The sequence below is a fragment of the Hipposideros armiger genome, unplaced genomic scaffold (assembly GCF_001890085.2).
Source record: "Hipposideros armiger isolate ML-2016 unplaced genomic scaffold, ASM189008v1 scaffold_667, whole genome shotgun sequence".
In the NCBI taxonomy this organism is placed as follows: domain Eukaryota; kingdom Metazoa; phylum Chordata; class Mammalia; order Chiroptera; family Hipposideridae; genus Hipposideros; species Hipposideros armiger.
Window position 1 is genome coordinate 228,848 of NW_017732017.1, and position 14,486 is coordinate 243,333.

A 14,486-nucleotide genomic window follows, 5' to 3' on the forward strand; every position below is an offset into this window, starting at 1 on the left:
CCACTTGGCTGGCCCTGTGTGCAGGTTTTTGAGTGGACATGAGTTTTGAACGCCTTTGGGTAAATATCAAGAAGCGTGAGTGCTGGAGCGCATGATAAGAGAATGTTTAGTGTTATAAGAACTGCCAGACTGTCTTCCGAAGCAGCTGCACCATGTGCGTCCCCACCAGCGATGCCTGAGGGCTCCTGCTGCTCCATGTCCTCGCCAGCATGTGTGGTCAGTGCTCCGGATCTTAGGATTTGAGCCATTCTAGTGGGTGTGTTGTAGTGTATCTCATTGTTATAATTTGTAGTTCTCTAATGACATCTTTTCATATGCTATGTACCATCGTTTATCTTCTTTGGTGAGGTGTCTGTCAGATCTTTTGTCCATTTTTTAATTGGGTTAGTTGTTTTCTTATTGTTGATTTTTTAGAGCTCTGTATATTTTGGATAACAGTCCTTTATCAGATAAGTGTTTTGCAAAGCTTTTCTTACAATCTGTGGCTTGTCTTATTCTCTTCTCAGAGCAGAAGTTTTTAATTTTAATGAAGTCTAACTTACCAATGTTTTCTTTCACGGGTTGTCCTTTTGGTATTATATTTAAAAAGTCATCGCTGAACCCAAAGTCATTTAAGTTTTCTTCTAGAAGTTTTATAGTTTTGCATTTTACACTTAGGTCTATAGTTCATTTTGAGTTTATTCTGTGTAGACCCATCTTTTGCATGGAGATGTCCAGTTCTCTGGCACCATCTATTGGAAAGACTGTCCTCTCTCCACTGAATTGCCTTTGCCCCTTTGTCAAAGATCAGTTGACTGTGTTGGGTCTATTTCTGCCCAATGAATTTCTAATTCAGCCTGAAAGTTTTAATCCACTGTATCTTGCACAAATATACACAGATCCACACACAAATGTACCGTAGAAAGAACACATGAATTGCATTTTTCCAGCATCCTTACTAAGGGACAGTGTTACAAGTCTATGTTCTGACAGTTGAGAAGAACCAGTGTACTTGGAGTTTGTTTTAAGTCGTTAAGGAAATCATTAATTATGTAATTCTGATTAATTAATTAGTTCAAAGATGACTTTTTATTAAAGTGCAGTTGATATACAATGTTATATTAGTTTCAGGTGTACAACATAGTGACTGCGTTTATGTACTTTACAGTGTGATCACAAAACTATGTCTGGTAACCATCTGTGATCATACAAAGTTAATACCATATCACTGACTATATACCCTGTGCTGTACATTATATCCTCATGACTTATTTTATAACTGGAAGTTTGCATCTCTTATTGCCCTTCCCCGTTTCCACCCATCCCCCACTCTTCTCCCACCTGGCAACCATCAAAATGTTCTCTGTATCTATGAGTCTGTTTCTGTTTTTTGTTTGTTTGTTTGTTTTAGATTCCACATATAAATGAAGTTATATAGTATTTGTATTTCTCTATGTGACTTACTACACTTAACATTATATCCTCTAGGTCCATCCTTGTTGTCACAAATGGTAAGATTTTACTCTTTCTTATGGCAGAGTAATATTTCATTCTATGTGTATGTACCACATCTTCTTTATCCATTCATCCATCGATGGGCACTTAGGTTGCTTCCATATCATGGTTATTATAAATAATGCTGCAGTGAACATAGGGGTGCAGATATCTTTTCAAATTAGTATTCTCATTTCCTTTGGATAAATACCCGGAAGTGGACTTGCTGGGTCATAAGGAAGTTCTGATTTTAATTTTTTGAGGACCCTGCGTACTGATTTCCACGGTGGCTGCACCAGTTTACAGTCCCACCAACAGTGCATGAGGGTTCCCTTTCTTCCACATCTTCACCAACACTTATTTGTCGACTTTTTGATGATGGCCATCCTGATAGGAGTGAGGTGACATCTCACTGTGGTTTGGATTTGCATTTCCCTGATGATGAGTGGTGATGAGCATCTTTTTGTATGTCTGTTGGCCATCTGTGTGTCTTCCTTGGAGAAATTCAGGTCAGAAAGCTGAGAATTAAACCCACGCCTATATGGTTAATTAGTCTATGACAAAGGAGGCAGGAATATACAGTGGGGTCAAGACAGTCTCTTCAGTAAATGGTGTTGGGGAAACTGGATGCAAAAAACCCCGAATCTGGGTCACTCTTACTCCATATACAAAAATAAATTCAAAATGTGTTAAAGACTTAAATGCAATACCTGAAACTAAAACTTCTAGAAGAAAATAGGCAGTAAATTCTCTGGCATCAGTCTTGGTAATTTTTTTTCGGATATGTCTCCCTGGGCAAGGGCAACAAAGGAAAAAATAAACAAATGGGACCACATCAAATTTAAAAGTTTCTACACAGCAAGGGAAACCATCAACAAAACAAAAAGGCAACCTACTAGATGGGACAAAGGTGACTTTAAGAAGAGATTGTTGGAATATTTAACATTCCCAGTTTTTTTTTCAGTTTTTAGCTTAGTAAAAGTTGAATTTTTGAGTGCCTGAAAGGGAGGTTTGTATTTTTGAGGCTATGAATTTAAAATGGATATTGGGATATTTCATATTCCTTTGTAGTACGGGATAAGCACTCTATTTTATTTACATTGCTATGTTTTTGAGTAGGTAGACTTTCTCTGTAACTGTGATTTTCATCAGTGGTTGATTGGTATGGCCACATGTATTTGTAAATTCCCCGATGAAACATTGAATTCTTATTATAATAAAAATCAGTGAAATCGGAGGAGGAGACGCTGAAGGAGAGCAAGGGGCAGGGATTCTGAACATGGGTTCCCAGGCAGCTGCCTCAAATCCTTTTTTGCAAATAACAGGTTTTCTATCAATATTAAAGCCAGTTGTTGCTGTTCCCAGATGGATGGCAGTAGCAGAGGGGCGTTGCCTGGTTCTGGTGACGGATGTTCCTTCTCGCCCTCAGGTCTGAGCTCTTTCTACTCGGAGCTGATGAAAGGCCTAGGTGCAGGAGGGCGCCTCTGGGAGCTCCTGGAGAGAAAGCCGCAGCTTCCTTTTAATGGTGCGTCTGAAATGCATTTGTTCTTCTTCACTGGGATTAAACAAAGGTCGCATTGCACAGTTAGGCCAACTCCCTGTCCTATCTGTGAGGGGTGAGCATGACAAGGACGTCCGTGCCACATGGCAGGGACAGGGTCATCGGAGGGCAGGCAGTAAGAGGAAGGACGGTCGCCAGAGGGCCTAGGATGACCTTGCAAGCCGGGGGCTGACCACGTGGCATGCCGCCCACCGGCTTTGCCTCCATCAGGGTGGTGGCGAGTGCAGCCCAGGCACATCCGTGGGAAGGGCCCAGTCAGCCCTCCAGGTTTCTCTTCCATAGCATTTTTGATGATGTCTGAGTGCAGGGTGGGAGGAAAGGAAGAGGCATCATACATATAAAAGCCTTTGGCTTTGGGTGTGGGGGGCACATGCTGCTGCTACTTGTCCAGAGCTGTGTCCTCCATCACCTGTATCCCTGGAAGCAGTACTCGGGGGCAGCCGTGTGGCCTGGGCTCGGAAGTGGCTGTGAGCAGTAAGCACTCACTGTCCCCCAGGTCAGTAAGTGAATGCCTGTGCTCTCCAGCATCATAGACTGCAGGTGAGCCCAGTGGTGAGAGACTGGCAGCTTCTCCCAGGTTAGTTGCAATAGCAGGACTCCTGACCCCCGCTGGCTCTATGGCTGTTGTGCAACGCTCCCATTTATCCTCACTCTTAAAACATGGATTTCAAGTAGGCAAGGCAAACCCGGGACTGAGGGGGCTGCAGAAGCAGTGGCGGGGGGGAGCTAACTGCACACTCGTTAGCTTGAGCAGGTTGGTGGCCCTGAGCCTCAGGGTCCTGTCAGTAAAGCTGGCACAGTTGTGTCTCCATCTCAAGACCTTGGACAGTGGGTGACCAGTGGAGGCCTCTTCCTGACTGCCCAATACGAGCTCCCAGCCCTGGGCCAGCCAGACCCGTGGGAAGTGACTTCTGCTGTGAGTTTGGTCGTTGTGTTAAGTAATTGATATCCACCTTATGTTTCAGAGGGGCTCATCTTAAACGAGAAGCGCTTCCAGGGTGCTTTGCAGTTCAAGAATGTGCATTTCGCCTACCCAGCTCGCCCAGAGGTACCCATATTCCGGGACTTCAGCCTTTCCATCCCATCAGGCTCGGTCACAGCGCTGGTTGGCCCCAGTGGCTCTGGCAAGTCCACAGTGGTGTCCTTGCTGCTGAGGCTGTACGACCCCATTTCTGGTGAGTAGCCCCCACTTTATAGTGCTGGAGTCTCCCAAGCCCTTGAGCTGTGCCCTGGAGAGGATGCGATTACGCAGCGCTTGCAGTGTGGGCTTCCGAATGTCAGGGCATTTGTTCCCAGGAGACAAAGCCCTTCAACAAAGTCGTCACCTTGGGGGGCATGGCAGCTCACACAGAAGGCCCGGCTGGCATTTGGCGTATTTCAGGCCTGAGCTCTTCATGTGCCGAGTAGCTTCCTGAATTGTCCTTTCTCCTCCTCATGCCAGGATCTCCTGATGCCTCCAGTGGGAGAGGGGTGAGCGAGGTCACTCAGCTGCTGCAAGCACCGCTGCCCCCAGCAGCACAGTGGGGCCGGGGCCCTGGGGCGCGCCTGGGGAGCTGCTGGGGAATGAGCAGACGGGGTGGTCAGCCTCTGAGCCCTTCCCTGTGGCCGCCACACTGACGCTCCTGGGGGAAGCAGGCGTTTTCTGAACGGAGTTTTGTTGTGGTTTTTATTTTATTTTTATCCGGACCATAGCATCTTTAAAGTGAAGAGCACAACATTATTTTACTTTATGTCCCTTTTTATTGAGATATAATTGACATAAAACGTTATATTCTTTTCAGATATGCAATAATTGTATATATTGCAAAGTGATCACAATATGTCGAGTTCGCATCCATCCCCACACATAGTTACAAAATTTATATTCTTCTTCATATCAGAGCCTGGAGTAGATACTGTGTGTGTGTGTGTGTGTGTGTGTGTGTGTGTGTGTGTGTGTGTGTATTAAAGGTTTTATTGGAGAATTGAGGGAGGGGAACAGCCAAGTTGTTGTCCTTCAATCTTAGTTGTGGAGGGCACAGCAAGCTCAGCTCCAAGTCCAGTTGTGCTGCTCAGCTCAAGGAGCTGTGTTCACTTAGTTGTGGTGGGCGTAGCCACCATCCCATGCGAGAGTTGAACCAGCAGCCTCATTGTTAAGAGTGCCTGCTCTGGGGCCGGCCGAGTGGCGCGATGGTTAAGAACTCGCTTGGGATGCCAGAGGGCCCCGGTTCGGATCCCACATATGAGGGCCAGTGACACTGCCCTCCACAGCTAAGATGCTGAACAACAGCTCAACCTGGAGCTGGGCTGCCGTGAGTCGCCGGCGACGGCGTGGGCTGCAGTCCCTGTGGCAGTGGATTGCCATGGGCTACCGTGTGTGGCCAGCAGCCAGCGTGAGCGGCCAGCAGCCAGTGTGAGCGGCCAGCAGCCGCAGTGAGCGGCCGTCCAGAAGCCGGCGACTGATCTGCCTCGCCAGAGAAGAGCGCAATGATGGTGCCAACTTGGGCCAGTGAAGCAACATCCTCCACAACTAGATTGAAGAACAAAACGACAGCAACTTGTCTGTTCCCCTTCCCCCAATTCCCCAGCACTGTTCCCATACCCCCAATTCCCCAATAAAAATCTTTAAAAAAAAAAAAAGAATGCCTGCTCTGGCCACTGAGCCATGTGGGCAGCAGCTCCGCTCAAGGTGCTGAGTTCAGTCTTAGTTGTGGGTGGGCGCAGCCACCATCCCATGCGGAGTCCAACCGGAGGCCTTGTTGTTAAGAACGCATGCTCTATTCCCTGAGCCCCCCCTGGCAGCAGCTCAGCTCAAGGTGCTGAGTTCAGTCTTTAGTTGTGGGCGAGTGTAGCCCACCATCTCGAACAGGCAACCTTGTTGTTAGGAGCATGTGCTCTCACCAGCTGAGCCATCCTGCTACCTGTTGGCAGCTCAGTGGCAGCTCAGCTCAGGCACAGCTCACTGGCCCATGTGGGAATCGAACTAGCGGCCCTGTTACTCAGAGCTCACACTCTTGAGCAAGCTCTTAACCAACTGAGCCACTTGGCCGGTCCTAGATACTCTATATTGATTTAATTTTGGATTGAGAAAACTGTGATGTTTTTCAGGAAGAAAACAACTGTTAGTAAAAATCAAATCATGAATTTAAAAACAGTGTGTCTTGTGGTCTTTGTATCTGTATTTTTTGTTTAAAACAATGTGGGAGCTGGTCAGATGCCAGATAATTTTTTGAGCTGCAGATCCTGGCCCAAAGAGTCATAGCTGTTAAAACAGGTGTTGGTACACTGTTTGTCCCAATTCATTCTCTACTTGCTATAAAATTCTGAGTTTAGAAAAATCCTAGTTAGGTGTTGCCAATCAAGTCAAAATGTTGCCTCTAGTTCCTCACAGTGAATAAATCAAAGAGAAAAGGAGCTAAGCTTCAATTCCTGCCTCATGTAGTCCATAGAGCACTTGTATTTTTTTAAGTGTTCAAGGACCTGAGGCTTTTCCAGCCTCTGAAAGTTTATAGCTGGCTGGCATAATTACACCCTACTGACTGAGAAGGAATGGTGCTGCTATGTCAGTCACCATCGTCATCATCAACAAGCATGACTGGGTTCCCTCACGTGTAGAATTAATTCTGTTAGCTAAGGCCGGAGTTACATCTGATTGTTTAAACTTCTGCCATAGTCTTCACCAGATTCTTAGCTTCAGGTAACACACTCTCCTCCAGCAAAGCCTGTGCAAGAAGGGGTCCTTTAAGGAGTAAGAAGAGAGCTCCAAAATCACTGGAGGGTTGAGCTTCCGGGATGCATCCCAGAATTTCACCGCAGAGCTGACCCTTCAAGGCAGCTGCTGACACTGACATGGTCAGGAAGCTGCTGAATTAGGCAGCCACTGTCCTGGGTGCCAGCTTCAAAAGTGTGTCACCTCTGCCAGTGTTTGTGCAAGGGGACACCTCACGGCTTGCCGCTCTCCCACGTGACCCTTCTGAATCAGCGGTGTGCACAAAGCTGTGTACACCTTCTCCCAGGGCCCTGGGTGGGCAGGTCAGCTCAGCACGGCAGGGGACAGCGATATGGGCCAGCCACAACAGCCCCTCTAGCTCTGAAATTCCATGAAAAGTGTTGGGTTTACATTCTGTTTGGAGGTTTTGAGTATGCTTCTAATCTTTAAAAAACTGAGTCTGGAGTTTTCTGGTTTACATTAGTCACTGGCCCCGTGATGCTCAGTGACCCTTTCCTTTCCTCTCTACAAGGATCTGTCCATCTCGATGGCCAGGATATCCGCCAGCTAAATCCAGTCTGGCTGAGATCCAAGATTGGGACAGTGAGCCAGGTAGGAGGAGAGGGGTCTATTTTTATTCCACTTTCTTTTAAAATTGCTTTTGTCATTTGCTTTTTGCTTGGTGTTGAACCTCTCAAAAGAGGAGGTGTGAGAGTGGTCCAGGTGTATTACCCTGTTCGCACGTGGCAGGTTGTTGAGGTTTGGGAAGAGCGCTGTTTCTTCAAGACCTTAACCGCTTTAACCAGTGGGACCATGGACTTTTTATCAAAAGCTAGCACTGACACAGCTTTGTAATGTAGAGAACAGGATATGACATTTTAGTTTCTACTAACTCTTCCCCAATTCCCTTTTTTATTACCAGCCACAGTCTACTGTTTTGCATAAAGGGTTTCAGAGATGAGCAAAGATTGTGGGAAGAGCCAGGGTGCCTTTGCAAAGATGTGGCAGGTTTCAAGGCGAGTATAAGGTAACATGGCCACTTTGATGAGGCTGTTTTCCTAAAGCCACATGGTGCGGGGACATTTTGACACAGCTGTTTATATTTTGGTTACTGGGCTACATGCACAGCAGTCAAACCTGGGCCTCTGCCTCTAGTCAGCTTCCCCTCAGACCTTGTCCTCAGCCTGCCCAGTGGGCAGGGGCAGGCGGGCGGTAGCGGGGAGGTTGCTTGGCAGTGTGAGGGTATCAGCATGCATGTTACTTATGGGATAGACAGAACAAGCTGGGAGTTCAGGATCATTCCACAGAATTCTGTCAGAATGTCATGTTTCTATCTGGTTTGCGTGCATTTGGGAAAGTAGTGGATAGAGATGGAGTCCCTATCTGTCCTTAGTGGAAGGCAGGCACCTGAAAAATTCGGATGGGCTGGTGTCTCCCAGTGCCTCACGATTCCCAAGGAAGGGGAACGTGCATTTATGAAGTGCCTACTGTGTGCCAGGCGCCATGCAGACACTTGCTGTGTGCTCTAATCTCCTGCAGTGTGGCAGGAACTACAGGTGATAAAACCACTCCCATTTATGGTAAGACACAAATTTCTAAATGTCTGCTGGGTGAATTCATGGACAATGAGGAAGAGGAGCCAAGGAGCAACTTGGTACTTTCTTAGGTCTGAGTACTAGACTGAGCTCCACTGTTTACTGCACATGTTTGAAGTCTCTTTTGAAATTTGTAGTAAGTATGTTTTATTTCCGATGTGTAGGAACCAGTTTTGTTTTCCTGCTCCATCGCTGAGAACATTGCTTATGGCGCAGACAACCCTTCCTTGGTGACTGCCACACAGGTGGAGCAGGTAGCTGATGTGGCCAACGCAGCCGCCTTCATCCGCAGTTTCCCACAGGGGTTCAACACCGTGGTTGGAGAGAAGGGCGTTCTCCTCTCAGGTACCTTGTCGTGCTGTTTGGGGCCGGCTCTGCTCTGGGAAGTTCCGGGCCTTGTGCTGCAGCATCGTTTTTAATTGGGCCTCAGTGCTGAGAGGCCATGAAATTAGACTTTCTTCCACTTTCTGAAACCTCGCTTGTGTATGGATAGCTCCTCGGGGCCCCTCGCTTGCTTGCCCAGTTCCCGAGTGCCCCACTGAGTACTGCACTGTCATGTGCATGTCAGACCGGGGCCGGCCACTCGTTCTATGAAGGGCCAGAGAGTAGATCAATATTTTAGCTTTTATGGGCACATAGCATTGTTCTTTGTAGGTTTTTCGAACAGCCCATGTATAATGTAAAAGCCATTCCTAGCTTGAGGGCCATGCACAGATAGGTCCAGTCCCAGACGAATGAGGGGACACAGTGCCAGGCCTCACTGTTCCTGAGATGACAAGCACACCCAGCCTGTCGTATCACACTGGGCACCAGGCTTTTAGGAGAAAAAGAAAACTGACTCAAGAGTGCGGAAATGGGACCAATGAGTAGAATCTAAAGGGAAATAAATTTTTATCTGGTTAAAAACAGATTTTCTTTCATGACAAATACTGAAATGTGCTCCCTTCCACAGCAGTGAGCTCTCTGTCGGGGGCAGTGTCTGAGCAGAGGATGACACCCCCATGTCACAATGGAGGCTGCCAGATGGGACTAGAGCAATAAATAGTCCTTTCCAGCACTAAACTTTGCACTTGAAGTTTTACCACAGAAAATTTAACACAATGTTTTAAGTTTATTGTGTATGATTTCATAAAACTATAGGCAGTAGATGAAAACATGCTTTTGTTAGATTTGGGCAGTCCAGGAGTAGAGTCACACATTGCTTTGTTACATGAACTGCTCCTGCTATCTGAACCATGTCTTCAGCAGAGAACCAGCTCAGTCTTCTCAGGGTGGAAGGACAGCATCAAGGCGTGGGGGTGGGGGCTGCCTGCACCCTGTCCCCTGCGCATGTCAGCCTCCCCCTGGGAGCAGAGTCTGCCTCCCTGCCCCCAACCAGGAGCCTCACGCCACACTTCAGAGTGAAATAAGCAAAGGTTTCAATCCACACTCACTTCCTGGGGGACAGTGGGCAGGGACGTCTGTAAGAGTCCCAGTGCACCGATGGGCATTGAGATGGGCTCCGAGGGACTGGCCGTGGAGCTGACCGAAGGCCCTGTTGGCTGTTGTGCTGACTGGCCAGCCTCACAGTCAGGGAGGTTTGGGAAAGCAGGCTCGGCCGCTGCGCTCTGAGCACAGGGGCCTGGCTGTGGGCAGCCTCCAGCAGCACCCCACACTTCACTCAATGATGAGCTTCTTTTAGGTGAAGGAATGTAATGTCCAGTCATTAGTGTGGTAAGTAATTTTAGCCAGTGAAATCAACCCAGAAGGAACGTTTTCATCACCAAAAATGAAACTGAGTTTTCTGTAATGTAGTAAGTTGGGGGGAGTGAGTCCTGAGGACTGCCCTCTAAGATGTCACCAGCTGTAATTAGGAGTTGTGTCCCTCGGATGCAAGGAGGGTGGTGCAAGACAGACAAGGAAGGGAAAACTCTCCCAGGTTTCCTGCGTACCGCCTGCTGTCCTGTCCGTGTTTCCCCCACTCCTACCCCCCACTTGGTTCCTTTGCTTTTAGTAGGATTTTAGTTTTAAAATGGGAGCATCTGAGTGCTTACTCTGTTTTGTACCTCCACTTCCACATGTGCACACAGACTGCTGTCTGTGCCAGTTCTTTCCTGGCAGGAAGAGATGAGAACAATGGGAGGCATTAGGAGTAGCACTCTGAGCGGGGACAGCAGTGCTCTCACCCAGCGTCACCGATGCCCTGTGCCCCACACACTTCATGTGCTGCTCAGAACCTCTGCGTTCCTTGAGATTCTGGTCTCTGTGCTGCATTGGAGATTGTACAAGGGAGACAGTACATGTAGGGGTTAGAAGCGCAGCCTGTGACCGTACACGTTCAGACCTCGGCTCTCCTCTTACCAGCTGTGACCTACTGCACAGGTTATTTCATGCCTCCGTTTTGTGTCTATAAAGAGGGCATAATTATAGGATCTACTTCATAGAATTTTTAAGATTAAATGAGATAATATGGGTAATGCGTTTAGAAAATGCCTGGTACATAAGACCTCCTCAATAAGTGTTAGCTGCGATAAGTGTCATTATTCATTTTGAGGTTAATGAGGAGACATCTACTTAAAAATAGGTTTCTCTTCTACCATCTATCATAGCTGTGACTAACTGGAAAAAGTTACCTCCAGATTGCCACATGGCTTGTCACAAAGCCTGTTACCAGGAATTTTGGCCAAGGCTTTCAGTTCTTAACAAAACACTGTCATTGTCATTGTCGTTGTCAGGTGGGCAGAAACAGCGGATTGCAATTGCCCGTGCTCTGCTTAAGGTAAGCCTGAAGCCATACGGTGGGGGCTGTTGTTACTGGTTTTCATTAGACACCTTGTAATTTGGAATTGACCACTTTTCTTCTTTCTGTTTTTTGGAGGGGGAGGGTGATAAATGGTTTACAGTTGGTGAAAGACTACTGAGGGGTCCAACTGAGAGCATGTCATCCAATGTTCACGAGCATTTCTCAGGCAGTAGGAGACCAGTGCTCTGCTAGGGTTGTCAGAGGAAGAAAAGTTTAACACATGGACCTCCCATCAAGAAGCATGCAGTCTAACTGGTGAGACAGTGATTCTGTCAACATATCACAAGAATAAAGCATGTTTCTGTGCAGTCTACAATGAACTGCTACACTGAGGATCCTTCTGCGAGACTCCTGAGGAGAGGGGAGGCCATTCTGGCTGACAATCAGACATGATTTTCGGAAATGACAGTCTTCCCCTTTGTGATGTAACTACTCTCCTTAGATTTATAGGTGTTTTTTTTTTAAAAAGCAGCTTTATTGAAACGTAACTTACATACCATAAAATTCACCAGTTTTAAATGTACTTTTCAGGGACTTTTAGTAAATTTATAGTTATTCAACCATCACACTAATTTAATTTTAGAACCCTAAATTTCTATCACGCGGGTAAGATCCCTTTTACCCACTTAAAGCTGTTCCCCCATTCTCCCAGCCCAGGGCCAACACTAACCTGCTTTCAGTCTGTCTACATTCACCTTTCTGGATGTTTCAGAGAAATGGAATCAGACGAAATATGGCCTTTTGCATGGGGCCTCTTCCACTAGCATATTGCTTTTGAGGGTCCCCTGGGTTGTAGCCTGTATCTCAGTTTTATGTGACACTCTTAATAAATTATAAGCAGGTGCTTGACTCTAGGCTCTATCTTACTTCACACCCCACCTCGTACTGCTAATTGATTGGCCAGCAGGATAAAACTGCATATGAACAATATCCAGTCCAGTGATTGCTGTGATGATGGCTTAAAATCATCTAACTCTTCCAATTATGTGCTTGTCTCAGACCCTTATGAGTTTGTGGTTTTCTTGTAGCAGCTTTATTGTGATATAATTCACATACTATACAATCACCCATGAAAAGTGTATAATTCAATGGGTTTTGGTGTATTCGGTGGTGTGTACCCATCACCATAATCAATTTTAGAACCTTTCATCACCCCAGAAAGAGACTATACCCTTTAGCTGCCACACACACGCAGCCCTCCCTTTTTCCCCATTGATCCCAGCCCCAGGTAACCCCAAACCGACTTTCTGTCTCTCTAAATGCGCTTGCTCTGGACATTTACTACAAATGGAGTCGTGTAATCTGTAGCATTTTGTGCCTGATTTCTTCACTTAGCAGAATGTTTTTGAGGTTCATGCATGTTGTAGCATAATCAACACTTCATTTATTTTTATTACTGAGAGTTTGTGTTTTCTAATAAAAATTTTTTTGATGTTTTTTCCTTCCTCAGAATCCCAAAATTCTTCTCCTAGATGAAGCAACCAGGTGAGACTATCTTAATACTATGTGTAAATGTATTAAATTCTTCCTTTACGGAAGACTTATTATTCTGTGTACTTCACAGTGATACAGCTGAAAATACCTTTCCCCTTACACTTTAAAGTGACTGAGTCTGAATTAATAATGGCAGCTGGGAGCAGTGGACAGGCAGAGCCATGAGTTAAGGTTCTGGTTCCAATTCAAATGCATCTGTGATGAAGCCCCTAGTCCCTCTAATCAGCTGTGTGCAGAATGCTCTTCGCTTATGTGACAGTAGTTCTGTGCAGTCATACGTCCCAAGCTCCTTTTTATATTATCGTTACAAGATGAAACATAGATAGGAGACCCAAGAGGGCGCAATTAAAATAAGGGGCCACTGTTGGGAACCGGACGCACGGGTGTACAGCAGGCTCAGCACTGACGCCTTTGCTTTCTCGCGCCGTTTCGGGTCTCAGTGCGCTGGATGCTGAGAATGAGCACCTCGTGCAGGAAGCGCTAGACCGGCTTGCCGAAGGAAGGACAGTGCTGGTCATCGCCCATCGCCTGTCCACCGTGAAGAATGCCAACCTGGTGGCTGTTCTCGACCAGGGCAGAATTATCGAATGTGGGGAACACAAAGAACTGCTTTCAAAGCCGGATGGGGTGTACAGAAAACTGATGCGCAAGCAGTCTGTTTTCAGCGTGGAGGAACCCCTACCCGTAAGCCGGACATGAGAGGCTCCAAAGCAAAACCGCACTGCAGGGGCAGAGAAACTTAAGAGATGGTGTGGAATCTGTGAGTCATCCTTCAAGTTACTTGAAATATGCGTTTTCCCCAAAGTGTGTAAAATATTATTTTGAGATGTACCTGTTCACAAGACCTTTTTATTCAGAGTTTTAATAATTGTAACTTTCTAAATGTCTATAGCACTGAAGTTATTTTCAGGTTTGTACTTTTATCTTGGAATATTTTAATTAATATAGCATGGCACCTCATTTTTTTTTACCTACTGTTATAGTTTGAAACTATTGTCAAATGACAACTTTTGAAAGGGAATTATAAATAAAAAGCCTAATTATTTTAGGCCAGATTCCAATCAATGTGTAATTCTCTTGATAGCCTGACAGAAGATCAAAATCTAACCCTTTATTTTATCCTGATAATGTCATGAAGCAAACCTGACTACTATACATACAAAAATAGTAATGTCACATGATGAGAGGGGACATTTGTGTTCTCCCAGCTCCTGTATCTTCAAAGATGTGACAGTTTAGGAGTGTGTGTCCCTCTGGGATGAGACTGTGCTTGGATGTGTGTGGTTTTCAACATTTTGGACACATGAGAGCCTGATGAGTTTAAAAAGGGAAGAAGACCAGTCCTTGGAATAGGAAACTTCTGTTTTCATCATTCACAAATTTCTTTCTATGAGTACTATGGAAGCGAGGTGTGAACTGCCAGGTATTATCGAGAAAGAGGTAAAAATGAATTTTCAGTAATTATGTGTCTGAAGGCATGTATTTTGATAATTATATTTATAAAAATTATAATCCCTAACCCAAATTTTGTGGCTTTTTATCAGTTAAATACTTTTGAAATTTCATTCATTGAGGCTAAAATCCAACTAATATAATTTTCAACCTTAAAACATTTGAAGGAAGTCTAGAAGTTCTTGCTGTTCTGCAGAATATAAAAAAAAAACTTAAGAACTTGTCAGTCTTCTGAAAAGAGGACAATAATACTTTTTCTTTTAATTATGGTATAGTTTTATTCACCTAAATGTCTGAAAATTCCTAAAGCAATGCTGACAACCATTGGATTTGCCATATTTCATATCAGTGCTGTTAATTTCCTGTTGCCTCACAAAAAAGTACTTTTTCTGCATTGATGATACCAGACCTAAGAAATGGCTATGTGGATGTAATTAAAAT

General features: G+C 45.5%; 1 protein-coding gene across 1 annotated transcript in view; it reads left to right on the forward strand.

Moving 5' to 3' along the window:
* ABCB10 (ATP binding cassette subfamily B member 10) overlaps positions 1-13,686 on the forward strand; it is a 42,560-nt gene extending 28,874 nt beyond the window's left edge. Inside the window, 7 exon segments of the mRNA XM_019626347.1 lie at positions 2,742-2,998; positions 4,000-4,209; positions 7,255-7,334; positions 8,482-8,662; positions 11,032-11,075; positions 12,550-12,584; positions 13,034-13,686. Coding sequence (XP_019481892.1) covers positions 2,742-2,998; positions 4,000-4,209; positions 7,255-7,334; positions 8,482-8,662; positions 11,032-11,075; positions 12,550-12,584; positions 13,034-13,292 — 1,066 coding nt within the window. The 3' untranslated portion in view covers positions 13,293-13,686.
* Positions 13,687-14,486: the final 800 nt, after the last annotated feature.